The following is a 19,839-nucleotide window of genomic DNA, read 5'->3' on the forward strand; positions in this document are numbered from 1 at the left end:
CATGTTGTGTTTTGGGAGATCGTTCCATCCATAATAGAGTTTTTTTTGGGTTAGATCACGTAACTATAAATGTGTCGTTAAAACCCGCCACCACCCGACACAGCCAATTAGTAAGGTTTGTTACGTAAACAAAACGTGCCAAATAGCTACTAGTTTAGCAAACCGGTGTGTTGGAGAGTAAACCCAAAACTTTTAAAATTCGAGTACGATGTTTCACCGGTAATTACAGCCAGCCTCATCCGGCGACAACCAGAATTGATTGTTCCACGTTGAAGAAGTGACTTGGCATGGCTGAACGTTCTCATTTTTTGTGATTGCTATCATCAACCGGATTTCATTGGGAGAACGATTCTGGTCATGTGGAGGAGAGTGTGGACTCGTTTGTTTTCTCATCTGTATGGGATAGTATTGCCCCCTCGCACCCATAGGTTTTCTCTGTGTGCTTCGGTTTTTTCCCATGTGTATAATCATTCACTAATTGGCTGATGATATTCATCATAAATAGAAGACTGCAGAGCTTGGCCAATTATTGGCACCAGCTGGCTGCCTTTTGTTTTTATCTGTGGGATGTAATTCGCATGAACGACGCAGCATGCATAACTAAACAAATATTGTTAAAACATATTGCGGTGATGAGATGCGCACTTGCGTTTACACGTACGTCCTTTGGTCTTCCGTGAATGGGTGCAGGTGTACAGGCAGCAGGTGACTCACAGCAACCCTCTCCAAGCAGCCAATCCGGCAGCTCACGCTCACCCACAGCCCCTGAAGGCGTCGCCTCAAGCCGCGGAGCTCAGACCTGAAGTGGTGCCGGCCGTGGTGGTGCACACCGGAACCGCCCTGGCGCAGCCGGACTCTGAGGACGCACCGCCAGTGGGGGCCTCCGAGTCGCTCTCGTCTGCCGCCTCCACTGCCACGCTCGCAAAGGAAGAGCAGGACCAGCCTCCGCAGCTACCGGCGGATTGCATTGCAGCGACATCCAAAAAGAGAAGGGCTCGCAAGCCGGCAAATTTGGCCGTTAATTTCGGAGGCCAAATGCCAAAATAGGTGCGTACACCAGCGCCGCGTGGAACGGTCCGTTCTCGAAAGGCATGCCGGTGACGCAGGGCTGCGGTGGAGAGCGTGGGGTGGAGACACGGTGGTAGCGAGCGGATTAACGACTGGCGAGAGGCGCATGCTTGATTGAAGACTCTGGAAGAGTTGGCTTGGGCGCAGAATAACCACGACTTAGGCGAGTGTTTGTAGAGACGAGTAAATGAAATGCAGTGTGAAATAAAACTCTATCTTAGTGTTCTCCACACTTGAGTGGTTCATGGGGCCCATTGTATTTGGTGATTGAGGACAGAAAAGTGGTGTTGCAACTTCCAGAATATAACCCAGAGTTTTCAGAGTGCCTGCCATTTTAAAAGACTCTCGGTAAATCTTAGTGCGTCGTCTTCTTGCATTGCAATGCAGATACATCGTGCTCGACTTGCTGGCTTGTGATGAAAATCAAACCCACAGTGGAATACCTTGAATTGTAGCTCGACGGCTGGGGATGCTGAAAATACTAAAAGCAATGGGCTGGAAATTTTGGACTTAAGTTATGTTAGTGTTGACAACAAGCTGGAACATATTTTGAGCCCCTTTTTAATGCCGAGTTAACCAGAGGTCTCTTCAGCAGAGCAGAGTATCGCAGCAGCAGCGGCGGTGGCGGGCGGAGTGTTGGATCAGAGCAGCAGTGGAACCACTTGGTTGAGTGTGGCTCACTTCCTCGCTGGGGGCGCTTGCAGACGAGTGATGCCGGCAGAACATCACGCCACGTGACCGCGTCTCCTTCACTTGACCAGGTGTAACCCGTTGAGACACGCCCGAACCTCATCGCCTCGTTTTCAAGGGATATTAAGGGCGACTTGTTTCATTTTGTAGAATCGTTTAGGGTCTGGTTGTATATAATGATACGTGCAGGATTCATCGTTGATGTTTGGGTTAGGTCACTTTAATGATCTGGACAAATTTGTATAATTTAGGGCTCCTCCACCACCCAACATAGTCAAACAAATTGAAATCGTAATTCAAAGAACAACTGTTGACAACCAAATTCACCGTTTAGATATGTAGAGTTTCGCTTGAAACTACGTCAAGCATCATCAGGTTGACATGCAGGAAGTCTGGACCCAGATCATTCCACGTGGCCTCTAACCCATATTGGCTGAGAAACCTTGCGTGTCAAGTTCATACGTGCATATTTATCGCAAGTGAAAAAAAATCTGCCAAGGTGCTTCAATAATGAGTGAATGTTTTTAAAATGTGTTTGGCGTTTTAAAATGTTCCCCTCTGTCAGGCTCATGGCACGCAGAGCCAGCAGGAGGTTGACCGAGTGCTCGCGCACTCCAATTATCTGTTCTTTTTAAATTGCCAAAAAGTTATTTCCATGAATTGGGTTAACATGGCCATACTTTTTATTCCAAACATATTAACTTAGTTTACTAATTGCATACGTTGTGCTTGAGTAATCGCATTTAAACTTTTTACATAATTTCTCGGAATAAATTTATTACCACCTACTGGTTTATACCGTTTCACTGGTTGTATTTTTAAGCAAGTACTTCGAAGCGTGTCATTTTTGCATAAAATGTGTTGCTCTTGTCGTACAAAATAAAACTCTTAACACATTCGAATGAACATTTGTTAGAGTACGACGTCACTGTGGCGGAGGGGGGGGGGCGGTCATTGTTAAGCCAAACATGACGATTACAGCGTCCCCGTAGAGGGAGACTGCCGCTCAACGTTTGGACGCGTCAGACTTGCTGGGTTGGGACTCCACGCGGGCAGTCAACATCGCCCGCCGACCGGCAGACCGATGTGACGCTTGCGTGCCGGGTGCCTTGTTATCTTGTGCCGCACGGGACAGCTGCCACTGGGAGTGCCCTGTGAGATGAGGTGGTGGAAGGCGCTTATCGCTTGCAAAGCCCAGTTGCACACGGGAAAGGTGTTCTAATTATGGATCCCTTAGGTGCAGTTTCATTTGTGTTGCTGTCGTGGAGTTGGTGGCTGTGTAAAATACTGTCTGCCTACTTGGGTTCCTCATGAAGTGGTCATTTAAAAGCACACAATAGGTGATGGCGATATCCACGCGGAAGTTTGCTCATGTGCTTTTTCGGTTTGGTGATCTTTACTTTTAACTTTTTGCGCGTATTTGTTGGTATGTAAATGAAATTGCATCAGAAGTGTGACCATTAAACGTGCTTTTAAATGTTTAGACTCGTGGGAGAGATACATTTACATGAATAATCCTAAGCTTCAGTTTAAACATAAATAAATGTAATCATTGTAGTCCGATGGCTATTTTTGTAATTACGTTTTTAAGATTAAACTGATGATCTCAGGAATCTGAAATAAAGTTATCATGTCATCTTTACAGCTTTCATGTTTACATATTTTCTCGCATATCATGTCTGGCACGAATGATTGCTTTCATCCTCGAGTGTCCAATCAACACAAGACAAACACGTCCCAGCTCACCCATCGTCCGGTTACCCACCGTTTTATATAACGAAGTCACGTGGACAAGTAATTATTGGATGGTTTAACACGGAGGCTTTCGCGACCAATATCCATAATAGAGGTTTTTGGGTTAGATCGTGTAAATATATAAATGTGTCGTTAAAACCCGCCACCACCCGACACAGCCAACTAGTAAGGGTTGTCACGTAAACAGAACGTGGCCAATTCGTCACTAGTACAGCAATAGTGTATAGTGTAGTAGTGTAGTGTATAGTCGTGTATTGTATAGTGTAGTGTATAGTCGTGTATTGTATAGTGGAGTGTATAGTGTAGTATACTAGTACAGCACACCGGTGTGTTGGAGAGCCAAGCCACAACATTTCCAATCTGAGTACGACGTTTCGCCAGTAATTACAACTAGCTTCATCAGGCGATACAGATTTGTGGAGAAGTCTTATTGTTTCGTTCCTTATATAGGACAAATGATCAGCACGAGACTAAAATAACAAAAATATTAAATTCTCCCAAATGCAACTGTCAGCAGTAGCAGAACACGCGTGCCAACAAGGACACTCAATTGATTTTGAAACGTTGAAGTTCCGTGCAAAACTAGCTACTACTGGCCAAGACTAATTAGATAATCTGTCGAAATTGAAATAATTAAAAATTACTTTAATCGTTCGGATAGCTACCGCCTTAGTGCTGTGTGGAAGCGAATCATCAAATAATACATTATTTAAATGTATGCCTACAAAGGGAAGCGGACTTCAATAGGGATTACCGTTGGTCAGGCTATTTTAATAAACACAATAGACTCGCATAATGAACATGCATAATGTACGTAGACTCAGTAATCTCCCCCCCGCCACACACATTGTGCAAGAGCGCAGAAGGGTGGTCAACAAATCTACGCATCTACATAAGGAACGAAATAGGTGGACTTCACAAATATGTTGCCTGAAGATAGTTGTAATTACTGGCGAAACGTCGTACTCAGATTGTAAATGTTGTGGCTTGGCTCTCCAACACACCGATGTGCTGTGCTAGTAACGAATTGGCCACGTTCTGTTTACGTGACAACCCTTACGAGTTGGCTGTGTCGGGTGGTGGCGGGTTTTAACGACACATTTATATTTTAGCGATCTAAACCAAAAACCTCTATTATGGTTGAGTATTGGATGTCAGCTTCCACAACCGATCCGCGCTCGATTGGGTTTTAAGAACGTGACAATTAAAATATCGTATTTCAGAACACGTTTACGTGAATCCTAGTAAACTGCTAAGTGGTCACCCGGTGGTTTGCCATACATTCGTTTGAAAAAGGGGTCTTCGCTCGTTCTGCCTACGACGTCTTCTTCGTGCGCCGCTTTGAGCTGCGGGACGAACGAGCTGTGATATCAGTGGCGTTCCGTTGGACGTCCAAGTCACCGAACCTCGACGGTTCACACTCGAGGCACGTCGGCACCGTGTGACTTCAGGGCCACGTGCGTTATGAAGAGCTCTTAAGTGAAAACGTGATCAACGTGTTTTGTACGCTTTATGCTTTGCCAAAATTACTAGAGAATGAATATGTCCATGTTGCTCCAACGTTTTGCACCGTCACAATAGGACACTCGTTACAAAAAATGTTAAGAGCAGCGGAGTGAGAGTGATCGGTATGTTGGCTGTGGGGAGAAGTCCTTTCTGCTCGAGCCCACAGGGCTTCACTTTCCTACTGTGTATGGCCGACAGAGAGCAGCTATAACACATTTTAATTGCGATTCAGCCATCGTGTTGCTTTGTCCGAGAGCTGGCGAATGGCAGATCCACCACCGTCACGTGTATATGTTTGGGGCAGTGCGAAGTTACACGGCCCCAGGTTTTGGAGTTTATATCCACAGTCGCACACAAGAAGAATTGTCTGAATTCATTCAGACAAAAAAACTACGGATTGTACAACAGCTGACCCCCGATGAAACCCATTTATACCAACGTTTAAGTTTATTGAAAACCATCTAAACAACTTTTAATTACAATCTATTTATGACTCCGCATAAATCAGAGTTTTTAGTGTGGAGACATTGAATAGTGGGAGCAGCAGTACCGTGAATTATGCAGACGGCAAAACGCAGCCGAGTAGTTTGATAGTTCGTATAGGGGCAGGAACGTGATCGATGAGCGTTTCAGCAGAGGGTAGCTGCGTCCACAGGGCAGCACGTGGAACCGCCGTGCTTCTCCATGCGTCTGTGCAAGTTTAATGTGCACGTGGATCGTGCCGTGCGTACAAGCACCGCCACATCACGTTGCCAAGTGTGCAAGCGCTGAGCATGTGTAGAACGCTCGCACGCGTGGCTCGCAAAGCACTGCGTGTGTAGAATGTGCGTAATGCTGAGCGTGTGTGGCAGTGTGTGAATGCGTGTAAGTGTGCGCCAAGTTGGAGTCGGCACAGCTGCACTTGAAGCCACCAGAGTAGGAGTTTAACTTTACTTTTTAACTTTCACCACCTCGGAGCTCGCCAGTGCCAACACCTTATCAGCTGACCCTGCAACACAAGCGATAATCACCACCAGAAAGTATCACCGCAGTACCGTGCCCTGTGCACACAGCCTCCGGAGAGATGTCAGGGCAGTGAGACGGTTCGTTAGCGCGTTCGCCGCAGCTTTCAGTGCTTTACGATTCGATTCGGCACGCCGCTCTGGTTGCCACGCAAGTGTCCATTCACCGTCGAAGACTACGCGTCATGCTGCACAGCGGATGCCAAGGAAATTCTGACGTCATTTGAAACAAGGAGGCTGTAGTGTGCCGGCGCCTTGGACCAAATTTGCTCAATTCACTGCAAATTCCTCACGGTTGGCTACGTACGGTGCGAAAGAAGTTCTGCATCCACGCAGCGATCATTACCGCCGAGTGGCAGACGAACGCATGCTTGCAGGCCGGGTGCTGAGATGCGATGCTGCGTGTCGCGTGTAAAGCACCACCTTGAGACACCCCCGGCTATCAAAAACAAAATATGACATTTGAGAATGAATTTGAACGCTGGAGGTGACGTTGCTCACCGAGGTCGTCGGTCACGCGCTCGAGTTGGCTGAGGGCCGCCGAGGCGTTGGCCGACAGGAACGCCTCCTCCTCGGCGCTCAGCTGCGAGAGAGAGAACGCGACGGTCCTAACAAACCACACTCGGCAGGAGGCCGCTGCCTCGCGCGTTTCACTGTGGATCTACTCCTGCCTGATGTAGGAGTGGTGTGCTGAGGCACAGGGTTAATATTTGCTTCAAGTACGTAACTTTTAAGAGGCAGCAAAATTCACGGCAGTAAGATTCAATGTGTAATTTTTCTTCGTTACTTGAAATGCAATTGTGTGTTTATTAAACAAAAATCTAGAAATGGCCAATGCAATAACATGCTAATTTAATGTGCAGTGTACTCAAACAAAATGTTGGGGCGAGGTTATTCCTGGGTTGCGCCTTCACTTAAGCGACGACACAGGATGGGGGAGGGGTGGGGGCGATTCATATCGCCATCCTTACCGTGTCGCCGAGTTTGCGGAGCGCCATGAGAGTTTCAGCCTTCTGTAACGAGTAGACATCTCTTGGGAGCTTACCCACCAGTACGTCTCTCTCCAACTGCAACCCACACCGCAGTGGAGTGTGAATGCAATCCTGTGTTATTCAGTCGTCGCAAAGAATTCGAGCGATTTACTAAAGGCAGCGGTCTCAAACAGCAGCTACCCGAGTGGTAAGCTCACTTACCGTGATACGCCCTTCTAATGGCTTTGCCACGTTACGGTGCTATAGAAACTGTCACAATCCAATATGATAATTGGTTTTTAACCCTTTTATCTGGCAACAAAACTGACACCTTTTTTACAAGGAGTCATGTTTGCATTGACCACAATACCTGCAGTCGAAATGCAAAAAAAAACACAACTCTGATCATGTATGCACTGTCCTTGAAATTGATTGGTCCACATCTGAGACAGCTTTTCTTAGAGCCTAGTCTCACATGGTGTTGGACCAGATGACGCCAAAAGGCGCACAACTCAAAGACAATGCACCATCAGAGTATGAGAGCTCGGGGTAAGCATTTACAGTGTCAGTTCTGTTGCCAGATAAAAGGGTAAAAAAACAATTATCATATTTTGCTACTGGCAAAGGAGGTTCCAATGGTGTCATAATCCAGTTTGACTGTCATGCAAAGTGCTGCTCCCTAGCTGTGAGCATTAGAGGTCACTTGCAAGGAACTTCGACGTACAGTAAACCTTTGCTAATTCGACACATATGGGGCTCTGGCCTTGCCGAATTATCCAATATTCCGAATTATGTACAATGGTCCTCCCCAATGCCTCCTGCCCCAATCTGCAGGCGTTGCGGCAGGCGTACTGCAGCGTGATGAATGTCCACACCGCGAGCGTTAACGCCAGGTGCACGCTCCTGTTTCTACCACTCATACAAGTCGACAAACGTTGGGGCCTTGATCCTCTTCTGTACCGTTTTGGAGCTGCTAGGATCCTCCCAAGGTTCAAGCATACTTACTCTTTGGTTAAAATAAAAAGTTATTTTTATTATATTTTCACCTACGTGACTTTACCGAAAGAACCAAAGAGTATGGATCCTTGCAGTCACGAAAACTTCAAATCTAGAATTAAAGCATACTTCCTAATCTTCTCCCGGGCCTTTCTTGATGTCATAAAAGGTGCTTGATTTTATGTCAAACTCTTCACACACCATACGCATTGTCACACACCCTGCATGAATTCTACCCAAAACTTTGGATTTGTCTCGCAGACTAAGGGCGTCGCTCCACGTATATGCCGAAATTGGCCCATTCAGTACGGCAATACTGTATAGATGCCGAAAGCGCAGCCGTGCCGAATTATCCCCAGTTACGAATGATCAAAGACCAAAATAACGACGTTTCACTGTAATTCTGTGAGATCTGCTTCCACGGGCCGTTCCCAAACCTGGCGTTTGCCCTGCAGTGTGGGAGCTGGAGGCATTTTGTTTCATGACGTCAATAGCACAATTGGGTGAAGGGGCACGTTCATTCTCAATTCCTGTGGGCAACCACGAGGCAATGTCTGCAAGAAATGACCAAAATTTACTGTCTTGTGCACAGTTGACCACGGCAACCAGCAACGATAACCACCAATGGTAACCTCATGGCGGCTGTGTGAGGGCTCACCTGGGCCATGTGTGTGCGGAGCTGGCCTGGCTGCTTCCGCGCAAACATCCGGATCACTTCTGGGGTTTGGAAAGCTTGACTTATTGCGGCCTGGATAGCCTGCGGGGTGACGCAACACAATACCAACGGGTTTGCCCCTCTTAGATGTCCCAATGCTAATGCTCCACAACCATGCGTTGCATCGATTAGACATTTAGTGAAAAGCACACATTTTAAGCAAGCAAACAGCCTCACAGAGTGGTTGGCAGTGTGTTGGTTGAACAGCCAGCGTTATTATTTATATCATGTTTATTTACCCAGAAAAGCCTCACCGAGTCCCAAGACTGTTTTTCAGGAGGGTCCTGCCAAGTTTTCTTAATGGGGAGAAGATTGCTATATGTAATCCCAATTGAGTAAATTTCAGCTAATCTTTTTGGCCAATACCAGGTACACAATTTTTTTTTCTAGCCATGGGACACCGCAGAACCCGGAGAAAACCCATACAAACTCCACACATGAAGGTTTCCCGAGTTGAAAATCGAACCCAGGCCTTTGTTGTTGCTGTGAGGCGCGTCGCCACTGCGCTGCCACCCTAATGAACGACGTAGGACCCTGCGCGAATACGGCGGCGAGGTCGCCGGAAGAGCCCTAGCTCGTCACCAGCTGCATGGCGCCCAGGTCGTCCACCAGGGTCATGTCGCCAGCGACGATCTTTTGCAGCGCGGTGTTGAATTCTGAGAGCTGTTCGAGCGTCTCCGCCTTGGTCTCCTCGTACTCCTCGGCCTCCAGGTCCTCCCTGCACACGCGCGGCCAACAGCAACACCCGCTGGGCACAGGGACCACACCTCCACACGGCAACCCAGTTTTCTGAACGCAATGATGAATTTATTTCAATTTTATATTGTTTACTCAGGAAAGCCTCACCGAGTCTCAAAGACTCGTTTTCAGGAGGGCCCCGTCCAGTTTTCTGCACATAATCCCAATCGAGTCAGATAATTTTTCAGCATTCGGATGTTTTAGTAAATCACAGTCCCGTTGTATGTTTACTTTTTACCTAAGGGTGGAAACCACAGAACCCGGAGGAAACCCATGACGAGTAGGGGGAGAGCATCCACACTCCACGCAGAAAGACGCCCGAGATGAGAATCAAACACAGGTCCTTCGTGCTGTGAGCACCGTGGCACCGCCCTGCCGCCCCATGACTGCCACACTAAGAACAAGCAGTGGGTCTCGTTCACCTCGCATTTCTCCCACTCCAGCCACCCTGGCAGCTACAGAAAGAGAAGTGAAGATGTTTAACCTTAACCCACTGTTGGGGAATGTGCTTTGTCTTTGGGTGACCTCCTGCTAGCGAGGCTTTGAGACTTTACATCGCCTCAAGATGCACCTAGCCTGGCACAAGCACCGTGGTGTGCTGGCCACCCGCCCCTCGTGTGCCGTGCCAGCCTTCGCAGGTGCTCGCTAACAGCACTTTCCCCAACAGTCTGTTAAGGCTACATAGGGGGATCTTTGTCTTTGTTTACATCCGCAGTTCGTTGTCAGTCAACTGCTGGATGAGGGCCTCCCCACGCTGTGAGGGTTGTGGGGTTATTTAACCACGCTGGTCAGTGCGGGATGGTGAAGGCGAGGAGCATCGACGTGGGAGTGTAGCATACAACAATGGATTTTGCTGTGCCGCCCTCTGGTGCCATGTGGCGTGCATGGTGCCAACGCATTTCAAAATCAGGCGAGATCCGGTGCACCCCGGGCTATTTGGTCATCAGCTGATATAAACATGACGCTGAATAACAAAAAAAAAAATCTACAGTGTTCGATGTAATATCCAGGCAAGCGGCATTCCTGTATTGTGGGTAAGTCAACAGAGGTTGTACTATGGAAGAGACTCGCTCCCGCCATCGGAATGGGGAATTTCCACCACTGGCTCAGAGCTGAAAACAGGAGCTAAGCACCGCCTCACTGCTCATTTGAGAAAGAAATCACTTCCTAGTTTTGTATTCCTGTTTACGCGACTTCATCAGGCATGACGCTCGGTTCAGAATTGGTCGGGCCAGGAGAATTCATATTTCGTTGTCAGAACGCCAATTGTACGAGCTGCGAGGGTTCGTGATGCCGCCGCCGCCGCCAGAATGCTGCCACAAGCCTCCTGCGGCCTCGAGCCTGCAGGGACAACGAGGGCAGCGTTGGGGACGACGGCGTGGCCCACGGCCGCGTGCTGACCGGCACCGCTCCAGGTCGTGCAGCTGCTGCACCAAGCGATCCAGCTGCTCCTCCAGGTTCCGTCTCAGCTTGTCCGTCTCGCTCTTTCCCCGCGACGCCATCTTCCGCTCTCCCCTCCTGCAAAACAGCCCACAAGGGATCTAGATTTGAAGCTTTCGTGACTGCAAGGATTAATATTCTTAGGTTTTTTCGGTAAAGTCACGTAGGTAAAAAATTAAAATTAATAAAAGTAAAATAAAAATAACGACGTTTCGGAGGATAGCTGTATCGTGCTCTGACTGTTCCACCTGAAGACGGAAGCTTGTGTTGCCTCCGAAACGTCGTGATTTTTATTTTATTTTACTTTTATTAATATTAATTTTTTACCTACGTGACTTTACCGAAAAAACCTAAGAACACAAGGGATCTGTCCCGACGACGCTCAATCTTCAATGGCAGAAACGCTCTCGTCCTTTCACGGAAGAGACGGCCGGCCCACCGGCCACAGCCACTGCTCTTACGCCGTCATCAACTCGTGCGGAACGGAGCCTCGGAGCTGGAGGGTCCTGTCAAGCAGCAGCATGAGCACAGAAAATGCTCGTAATATCAGACACGCTGCCATCGTAGCAAGATCCAAAATGCCGCCGCAAGAGAAAACTTTATGGGTGGTGACGTTAAAATATATACTATACTTTAGACAACTGATGTGCGAGTGAGAAGTCTCAGCTGCCATTCAACTTCTCTCCTAACTTAACGGTGCTTCGTTGTTTTAACTCACGTGTGAAATCGGAGTAGAACACGTTTTATGCCACATCTAGAAATACGCAAGACGTTCTGTACCGAGGCCCCAGGACCTCAACTGAAGAGTGGGTGGCACAGCCACACGAATTTTAATATCAAAGCTCACGCAAAGAGACTCACAGCCCACAGACACCCTGCTCACGTAAACACTCACAGCTCGCACAGAGCCAACTTACATGGAGACTCACAGCTCACATGGAGACTCAGCTAACAGAGACTCACAGCTAACAGAGACTCACAGAGACTCACACCCAGAGACTCACAGAGGCTCACAGAGACCCACAGAGACTCACAGAGACCCACAGAGACTCACACCCACAGATACTTACACCCACAGAGACTTACACCCACAGAGACTCATAGCCACAGAGAATTACACCCACAGCGACTCACAGAGACTCACAGAGACCCACAGAGACTCACCACCCACAGAGACTCACAGAGACTCACAGAGACCCACATAGACTCACACCCACAGAGACTTACACCCACAGAGACTCACAGAGACTCACACCCACAGAGACTCACAGAGACTCACAGAGACCCACAGAGACTCACAGAGACTCACACCCACAGAGACTCACAGAGACCCACAGAGACCCACAGAGACTCACACCCACAGAGACTCACATAGACTCACAGAGACTCACAGAGACCCACAGAGACTCACAGCGACTCACAGATACTCAGAGACCCACAGAGACTCACATAGACTCACAGAGACCCACAGAGACTCACAGAGACTCAGAGCCCACAGAGACTCACAGAGACCCACAGAGACCCACAAAGACTCACAGAGATCCACAGCCCACAGAGACTCACAGAAACTCACACCCACAGAGACTCACAGAGACCCACAGAGACGCACAGAGACTCACACCCACAGAGACTCACAGCCCACAGAGACTCACAGCCCACAGAGACTCACAGAAACCCACAGCTCAGGCAGAGACTCACAGCTGACGGTAGAGGCTAACGCAGTGACGGGCACACGCAGCTTAAGCTGGTTCCACACACGTGCCTGGGTTACACTTTAGTGGGTTGGTGAATGGTGACACTCACGGGGTAACGTTGCCACGGGTAACGCAGCCGAGGGGTAACGTTGCCACGGGGTAACGCAGTTACGGGTAGCGATGAACGTCGCAGGGTAACGCGCGCTTGTGTCGCGACCTCTGACCCCGCGTGATGTCGCGATTCCTGCTTCATCGATGTCCGGATCGATGGATCGACCACTCGAGTGGCCGCGCTCCGATTCGATTCGGAATCGAGAGAACGAATCGCGCGATTGCGGCAACCACTGTACGAGTGGCTCTGTGGTGGTTCTGTGTGGAATTCGTGGTGCTGTGGTAGCGGTGGTTCTGTGTGGTATTTGTGGTTCTGTGTGGTATTCGTGGCTCTGGTAGCGGTGGTTCTGTGTGGTATTCGTGGCTCTGTGGTACCGGTGGTGCTGTGTGGTATTTGTGGCTCTGTGTGGTATTTGTGGGTCTGTGGTAGCGGTGGTGCTGTGTGGTATTGAGTGGTACCGTTGTAGTCGTGTAGCAGTGGAGCAGGAGGACGCGGCTACCACTGGAGTCTGAGTACGCGGCTCAAGGGACCCAGCACCAGTTCACGTGCGTACTGTGTGTGATGCCTGTGTGTGATCCCCGTGTGTGCGCTGCGTGTGGTTTGTGTGTCTGTGTGTACCCTGTGGTAGCACCGCCTGTGTGTGATCCTCGTGTGTGTTCTGTCTCTGTGTGTACTCTGTGCACCGCCTGTGGGTGCTGCTCGGTTGACAGTCGCTTGAGGAGACAAGTTGTTAAAGAGGAAATCGGGGTGGTATTTTGCCCACAAATGTCAACATTTTATATTATTGTCGCCCAATTGCAGCATCATTTCAGTTCATATTTTGACCGCGCCTCAAATAATTAACGCAAAATGATGAGTGGCGTAGTTTTGTGGATTATATAAGGAACACTCGATAAACAGACAATCCGGCTCCTCCCCATGCCTGCCCCTCCACACAAACAACACGTTATACACACTCCCCATCAGCCACAACGCGGACTTCTGCGGAGTGCAAACTTTTTCAGCTGCGTTGCTGCTCCAACGCAAGCAAAACTCAGCACCCAGTTGAAATCGTCAGCTCTGCACGAAGTCGCACTAACTGCTTTGCAGACGACCGCCGGGCCGCGATGGTGGTGGAGGTGGAGAACTTCTTCGGCGTCTACATGCTGTACTGCACCAACCCAAAGTTCAAGGGTCGCATCTACGTGGGCTACACGGTGGACCCAGAGCGCAGGATCGGGCAGCACAACGGTGGCCGACGCAAGGGAGGCGCCTTGCGTACCAGCGGTCGTGGCCCATGGCACGTCGCCTGCACGCAGCATCCACCACCACTCGCATACTGCTGCAGTGGGACCAACAACAACGACAGGGATAGCAGTGGGAAGAAATCACTGATTTAAAGCTTTCGTGACTGCAGGGATTCATTTTCTTGGTTCTTTCGGTAAAGTCACGTAGAAGGGAAATAATAAAAGAATAAAAATAAAACATAATAAAATAATTCTCACGACGTTTCGGCCACAACGCAAGCAGCCGTCCTCAGGTGTCTTCTCGACAGACCTGTTCTCCACCTGAGGACGGCTGCTTGCGTTGTGGCCGAAACGTCGTGAGAATTATTTTATTATGTTTTATTATTTCCATTCTACGTGACTTTACCGAAAGAACCAAGAAGAAGAAATCACTGGTTGGGTGGGACTCATAAATGCCCCCAGCAAACCACGCAAGATCCCGACCGTAGCAGCTGAGCCTGAGCGCAAGGGGGAAGGGGGAGTGGTGGATTCGACCATCGATCAATACATTCACGATCATTTAAAGTAATGAAGCTATGTGTTTATACAGTATGTGTATATTTGCAGAGCTTATACACAATTGTATTATGCGTGTGCTCCCACGTAACCTTTGGTAGATCGGAAGCGTGATGGACAGACACTCGTTAACTATAGATATATAAATATACGGTGTAGCAATCTAGATTTGAAGTTTTCGTGACTGCAGGGACCCATACTCTTTGGTTCTTTCGGTAAAGTTACGTAGGTATAAAATAAAATAAATCACGACGCTTCGGATGCAACACGAGCGTCCGTCATCAGGTGGGACAACCACAGCAAGAAACAATTGCTGAAGTGGGCAAAAGGGCTGCTGTAACAAGAGGCTATATAGGTAAGAGAGGGGGTAGGAGCCAGGGAGGAGAGATAGAGAGGGGGGTGTTGGGAGGGGATTGGGAAACGAGTAAGGGAATGCTGGGGGGGGGGGTGGACGGGGCTGGGAGTGAGGATGAAGAAACTTCCAAAGAGTATAAGGTGTAGCCTTTAGGCTTGACCATGCTTCCTGCTGTAATGACACACGGGTTCAAATTCCATACCTGTCAACCCCTTATCAGTGCCCTCTCTTATTACAGACCAATTCAGACCTTATTGGTCACCCCGTGCCCCTTATACATCTCAACGTCCACCCTACAAAGTCCCATCACAAGGAAGAAACAAACAAATAGACAATGATTTCTGTACTCAATTTCCCTGTACAAGAATACAGGTAAACCGTATGGGTTGACAGGTATGAAATTATCACTCCCACCACGGCGATCGGGCTCGCTCCGGCCCCTGCGTACACACAATGTGTCATTGACAGAAATTGTAATTTTTAGTTGGGTGACCGAAATCTGCGTCAAAAGACCCTCCGCCACAAGACACGGCCAAACCCCATCAACTTACAACGTGAACAAGCGTTTAAGAAGCCAATTGTTGTTTCTGCTCACTGGTGAAGAATAATTCTCACTGTTTAGCAATTGGATATGACTTTTTCGCTTGAAACTGCGTCAAATTATTTAGATTTCCTGGATGATTCTGCCAAGATGTGAAGGAGCGGTGCCTGCACTTGCTCTGCTGTGAGTGAGTGCCGTGGTGTTTCTCGCTTGTCGTGTGCAGGGACATGGTGCTCATCGTGCATGGATTTCCATCCGACATTGCAGCTCTGCGGGTGAGTGCCACATCTATCTGCAGCTGTGTTGTTCTGTAATATAAACATCACACAAGCATTGTTCCAAGCAAGCCAGACTGCTGATGAAACGATGTCGAAAATCGGTCCAGAGAATTGCTTGTGTTGAACCCTCTGCTGAAATTAAATAGCACACAGCACCACCGTGTGACTGATGGGAAGTGTAAAATATACTTTTCATGTTTTTGTGTGAACGGACAGATGTGGCAATTAGGCGAATGGCCTGATTAGTTATTTCGGTCCTTTTCACTAGAAGCATTCTCCACCCTGCGTCGCAGGTGTCACGTTCACGCGTTACTTTTGGTGCCGCGGTATGAACAAGCGTCCCTCCGGTCCCCAAACATCACAATGAAGGCTTCCGAAGCCATGACACTGACCACATGAATTTTAACTGTGAACCCTGTGGGAAATGACATTCGTGGTGAAAGGGTGATGAAAGAGCAATCACCATGAACCTTGACCCGCGATTGCTGGTAACCATCAAACATACTTGGCGCATAACCATGCAGTAAAACAAAATCTGGTGTTTGGTTAAATGTACTATGCAGGCCTTAATAGATACTCGCAAACAGTGCTTGCCCCAACAGTCGGAGTAAGGCTATGGGGGGGGGGTCTTTGTGTGTGCGTGTGTGCAGTTTGAGTGGGCGTGGCAGCATCCCCAGCGCTCACGGCGGCTCACCCACGTCGCACGGAGACACCGGTCCGGGAGTTGGCGGTCTAATCGGCAACGTACCCACACATTCAGTTCTTTTGAGCCGGTGGTCTGGATAAGGCCGAGAGCCTCTGCACATGTGCGACGTCGCGGACCTCTCGTGTGTTGTCCCACTCCAGGTCCGAGAACTCCCTGCAGCTGCACTTGCGCGTGCTTTGGCACATGGTGCGTGTGCCGCCCTGGTGCCGCCTCCCGCTCACCCTGCGCTGGCTGCGCCCGGAGTACCGCAAGGACTTCCCCGTGGGCATGGAGCCGCCCCTGCACATGCCCGTGGCGTTTGGGCCCGTGCGGGCGAAGGCCAGGCCCTGCGGTGGCTCCCGGACGCAGCAGCAGCAGGGAGAAGTCGCGGTGCAGTCCGTGAATCCGAGTCAAGCGGCCGGCGCAGCAAGATGCGTGTTATGTCGCCAGCGCATCCAGGTACCGCCACATGGCGCTGCGGAAAGCCAACAATGAAGTCGGAGTGATTTCTGAGCGTGAGGCAGCAGTACTCAGCCACTTGGGGAAATTCCTCATTACTATGGGAGGGGTGAGTCTTCCATCGGACAAATTGAATCTTATCCACAAACTAGTACTAATTTATCGACCACTTTGGCATTTCCGCCCATCTTCTCTTCTCCCAAGATCTTATGATAACCTTACTCCATTCAAGAAATGTGTTAAATACTGCCGATTACAACTTTGGCAGTGCTGTTTGTTGCTGGCCGCTTGATGTTTTGAGCCTCTCGTCCTCTGATCGGCGATGACTGTGTAACAAAAAAAGTCGTGAAGCATAAATGTGAAGCGCATTCAGGTAAAACAGGCACAGTCAGTTGAATGTTCCTCTCTGTGCGTCGCATGTGGCCGTGCACGACGACGAGGAGGAGGAGGATGAGCGCATGTCGTGTTTCCACCCGGGCTGCCGTATGGAGGCTCACATCACTTGCCTGGCCCGGGACTTCCTGAAGACGGACCCTACACAGCTGCTGCCTGTGGAGGGCCAGTGCCCAGGGTGAGCCGGGCACCGGGACGTGTGGACTCTTGGACGACCTTAAGCATTGTTACTTTTGAAACTTGGAAACTCTCGCTGTTGCCGACTGGAAACCCCCCCACCCCACTATTCTCACTGTGTTCCCATTGATGGGTGATACCTGCTTTGTGGCTCCAGGAAGGTTGGGAACGGCTGTGTTTGAGCAAACGAGTGCGTGCGGAGAGGCTTAGCAGACGCACGCCTGGGTTTAGTAGCGTTGTCGAGAAACGTTTGCTTCGATATGCACCCTTAGATTTTTTTTCTTCCAAAAATGTCTTTAACGAGATGGGAACTTGTCGGCAAGAGTGACCTGGGTCACCACAATGACAAAAGCAACGACTTGAAAACTCGGTACAACAATGAACCAAAGAGAGAAAAAAAAAAAAAAAGCAACTGTGTTACAAAAGAGAGAAAACAGCACGCAAAACAAAAGACTCGATAAAATATATTTGAAGTGAGAAAATAATAGATCACGACGTTTCGATCGCAACACAAGCAATCGTCTTCAGGTGAAAAAGACGATTGCTTGTGTTGCGATCGAAACGTCGTGATCTATTATTTTTTCTACGTGACTTTACCGAAAGAACCAAAGAGTTTTGATTCCTGCAGTCACGAAAGCTTCAAATCAAGATTGAAGTGACAAAAGTTTATTTGAAAACCATTAATTGTAAAAGGAAGTAAAAAAAAAACCACAATAGACTATTGGACTCGTATGGTAACACAAGGACACGTGTCAAATAAGAACACGCGTTGATGTCATTTTGCACAGCTGTAAGAATGCAGTGCTGTGGGGGGACCTGGTGCGCTATAAGAATGGATGCTACGGGGACTTGGAGGAGATCATCTCATCGTCACAGGTATCTGATAACCAGAGCCAGACCTTATCCTGCCATCGAACACCTTACGATGGGCACCAACCCCCACCCCTAACCTTCCACTCGCACCACGAGTGCACGTGGCATGCCATTCTCACAGCGCGGTGTGCAGTGGTTTCGCATGAGGGGGCGATGTTGCCATCTCATCCCAATTGAGTCGTTTGCGTTGTAAATTCCAAATGCGAATAGCGATAACACTTCTCTTTCAGCTTCTTACCTTGCACTGCTCCACTTTGGAATTGCTTCTCGTCGTCTATATTTTTCCACCGAGATCTCAATTCAAGAAACGTGTTACCTTATTATCTTTTGCAACTTTGAAGTGCTGTTCGTTGCTGTTCCGGCTTGATGTATTAGGCTTATTGAGCCGTGGTAGTGTAGCAATAGTGTAGCATCGGTTAGGGACCAATGTCTCGGTTTGTATCTGATGAAGCCCCCCGTGTTCGATTCCACGCAGTGACGGACGTGTTCGCAGTGCCCCTGTATGTTGGCGCGTGTGTTCTAGGCTCACTGGGCAGACGAGGTGCAGTTCTGAGCCAAGGTGAATGAACGACGAGAACGGGTTTGTGGGGCTGCGTTTAGACGTTTTGGCGACGCTTGTTGGCATCTCAAAGACACAGCGGCAACGCACCATGGGTTGGGTCTACAAGAGGCGTTGGGAAATCAACTTTGTCAGTAAGATTTTGTGTCACTATAATTCTTCAGAACATCAAAAATATTAACAGTTTATAAGTGGATAATTTTCTTCCTTTACATCTGTCCTTCCTCAAAATAGAAGTAATTTCGACACATCCCAGTAGCCACAGTCTTTTGGATTGTACAATTTCAGCATTGGTGCTACACAAGCAAACTTACAGTACTTCCAGACTACTGCTCGGCTACTGCCTCTTGAGTTTATGTAAGATAGCAGCTGGGTCTCGTGTAACTGTGAAATGAACAGACACGAGCCATACCCGTCAAGTTTGCTGTTGTTTAAATCTTGCGTTACAGAATGTACTTCCCAGCTGTTCTTCAGAATTTCTTGAAAAACTTGAATATTTTTGTGACTTGTGGAAAAACACGTTCCTTCGGAGTGGGCAGGTAGGAACTTGGTTGGACAGCGCATTCGTGCGATCCGTGTCACGCGGCGCAAGCTGCGTGGGGCTGCGTGGGGCTGCGCGTCACGTGGTGCTGAGCCCGCCCGAACCGCTCTATGAAATACAATGCACGACAGACAAATAATCCCTGGTGGGCAGTATGGAACTGTTGTTCCTACCTGTAAAACATACAATATACCTGCAAGATTGTGGAAATAGTTGCCTATTGTTTTTATACTTTTCATTACTGCATTTTTAAATAAATTATTTCTGTATCAAGACAGGTGCTGGCTTCACCTACTCAAAGCACTGGGGACTATGTTCGATTCCAGACTGGGGTGAGAGATTACAGAGCATGGGATGTTCCCCGTTATCTGCACGCACGGTTATTTTCCGGCCTGTGGTGTCTCAAGCATGTGCAGGTGAAGGTATCGTAGGCAGCTGAATAATGGAGCAGTCTTTGGTGGCAGTGGTACAGCAAGTGGATTAATCTCCATCTGTGCAGGGATTTGTGTGT

At 48.7% G+C, this 19,839-nt stretch overlaps 3 protein-coding genes across 6 annotated transcripts in view; 2 read left to right on the forward strand and 1 right to left on the reverse strand.

The window, feature by feature from the left end:
• XRN1 (5'-3' exoribonuclease 1) overlaps nt 1-3,400 on the forward strand; it is a 40,796-nt gene extending 37,396 nt beyond the window's left edge. For both annotated transcript variants that reach the window (XM_078606696.1, XM_078606697.1), the window contains exon 40: nt 691-3,400. In XM_078606696.1, the coding sequence (XP_078462822.1) occupies nt 691-1,047 (357 nt within the window). In that variant the 3' untranslated portion in view covers nt 1,048-3,400. The remainder of the gene's footprint in view (nt 1-690) is intronic.
• A 2,047-nt stretch (nt 3,401-5,447) lies between these two features.
• On the reverse strand, nt 5,448-12,833 carry LZIC (leucine zipper and CTNNBIP1 domain containing). 2 transcript variants are annotated; one of them, XM_078606702.1, is made up of 7 exons: nt 12,684-12,833; nt 10,842-10,958; nt 9,285-9,420; nt 8,646-8,744; nt 6,992-7,087; nt 6,522-6,603; nt 5,448-6,007 (listed from the first exon to the last, which is right to left on the reverse strand). In XM_078606702.1, the coding sequence occupies exons 2-7, from the start codon at nt 10,940-10,942 to the stop codon at nt 5,949-5,951; spliced, it is 573 nt and encodes a 190-aa protein (XP_078462828.1). In that variant the 5' UTR covers nt 10,943-10,958; nt 12,684-12,833; the 3' UTR covers nt 5,448-5,948. The 2 variants fall into 2 exon arrangements, with proteins under 2 accessions (XP_078462828.1, XP_078462829.1); XM_078606703.1 differs by having other exon boundaries at nt 12,579-12,825.
• Nucleotides 12,834-12,878: 45 nt separating this feature from the next.
• SLX1B (structure-specific endonuclease subunit SLX1B) lies at nt 12,879-19,603 on the forward strand. 2 transcript variants are annotated; one of them, XM_078606699.1, is made up of 8 exons: nt 12,879-13,231; nt 13,776-13,965; nt 15,587-15,638; nt 16,292-16,356; nt 16,488-16,785; nt 17,226-17,356; nt 18,144-18,231; nt 18,752-19,603. In XM_078606699.1, the coding sequence occupies exons 2-8, from the start codon at nt 13,793-13,795 to the stop codon at nt 18,779-18,781; spliced, it is 837 nt and encodes a 278-aa protein (XP_078462825.1). In that variant the 5' UTR covers nt 12,879-13,231; nt 13,776-13,792; the 3' UTR covers nt 18,782-19,603. The 2 variants fall into 2 exon arrangements, with proteins under 2 accessions (XP_078462825.1, XP_078462826.1); XM_078606700.1 differs by having other exon boundaries at nt 12,880-13,231; nt 17,229-17,356.
• The last annotated feature ends 236 nt before the right edge of the window (nt 19,604-19,839 follow it).

This window comes from Lampetra planeri, chromosome 26 (genome assembly GCF_965212315.1).
Source record: "Lampetra planeri chromosome 26, kcLamPlan1.2.h2, whole genome shotgun sequence".
Lineage (NCBI taxonomy): Eukaryota > Metazoa > Chordata > Hyperoartia > Petromyzontiformes > Petromyzontidae > Lampetra > Lampetra planeri.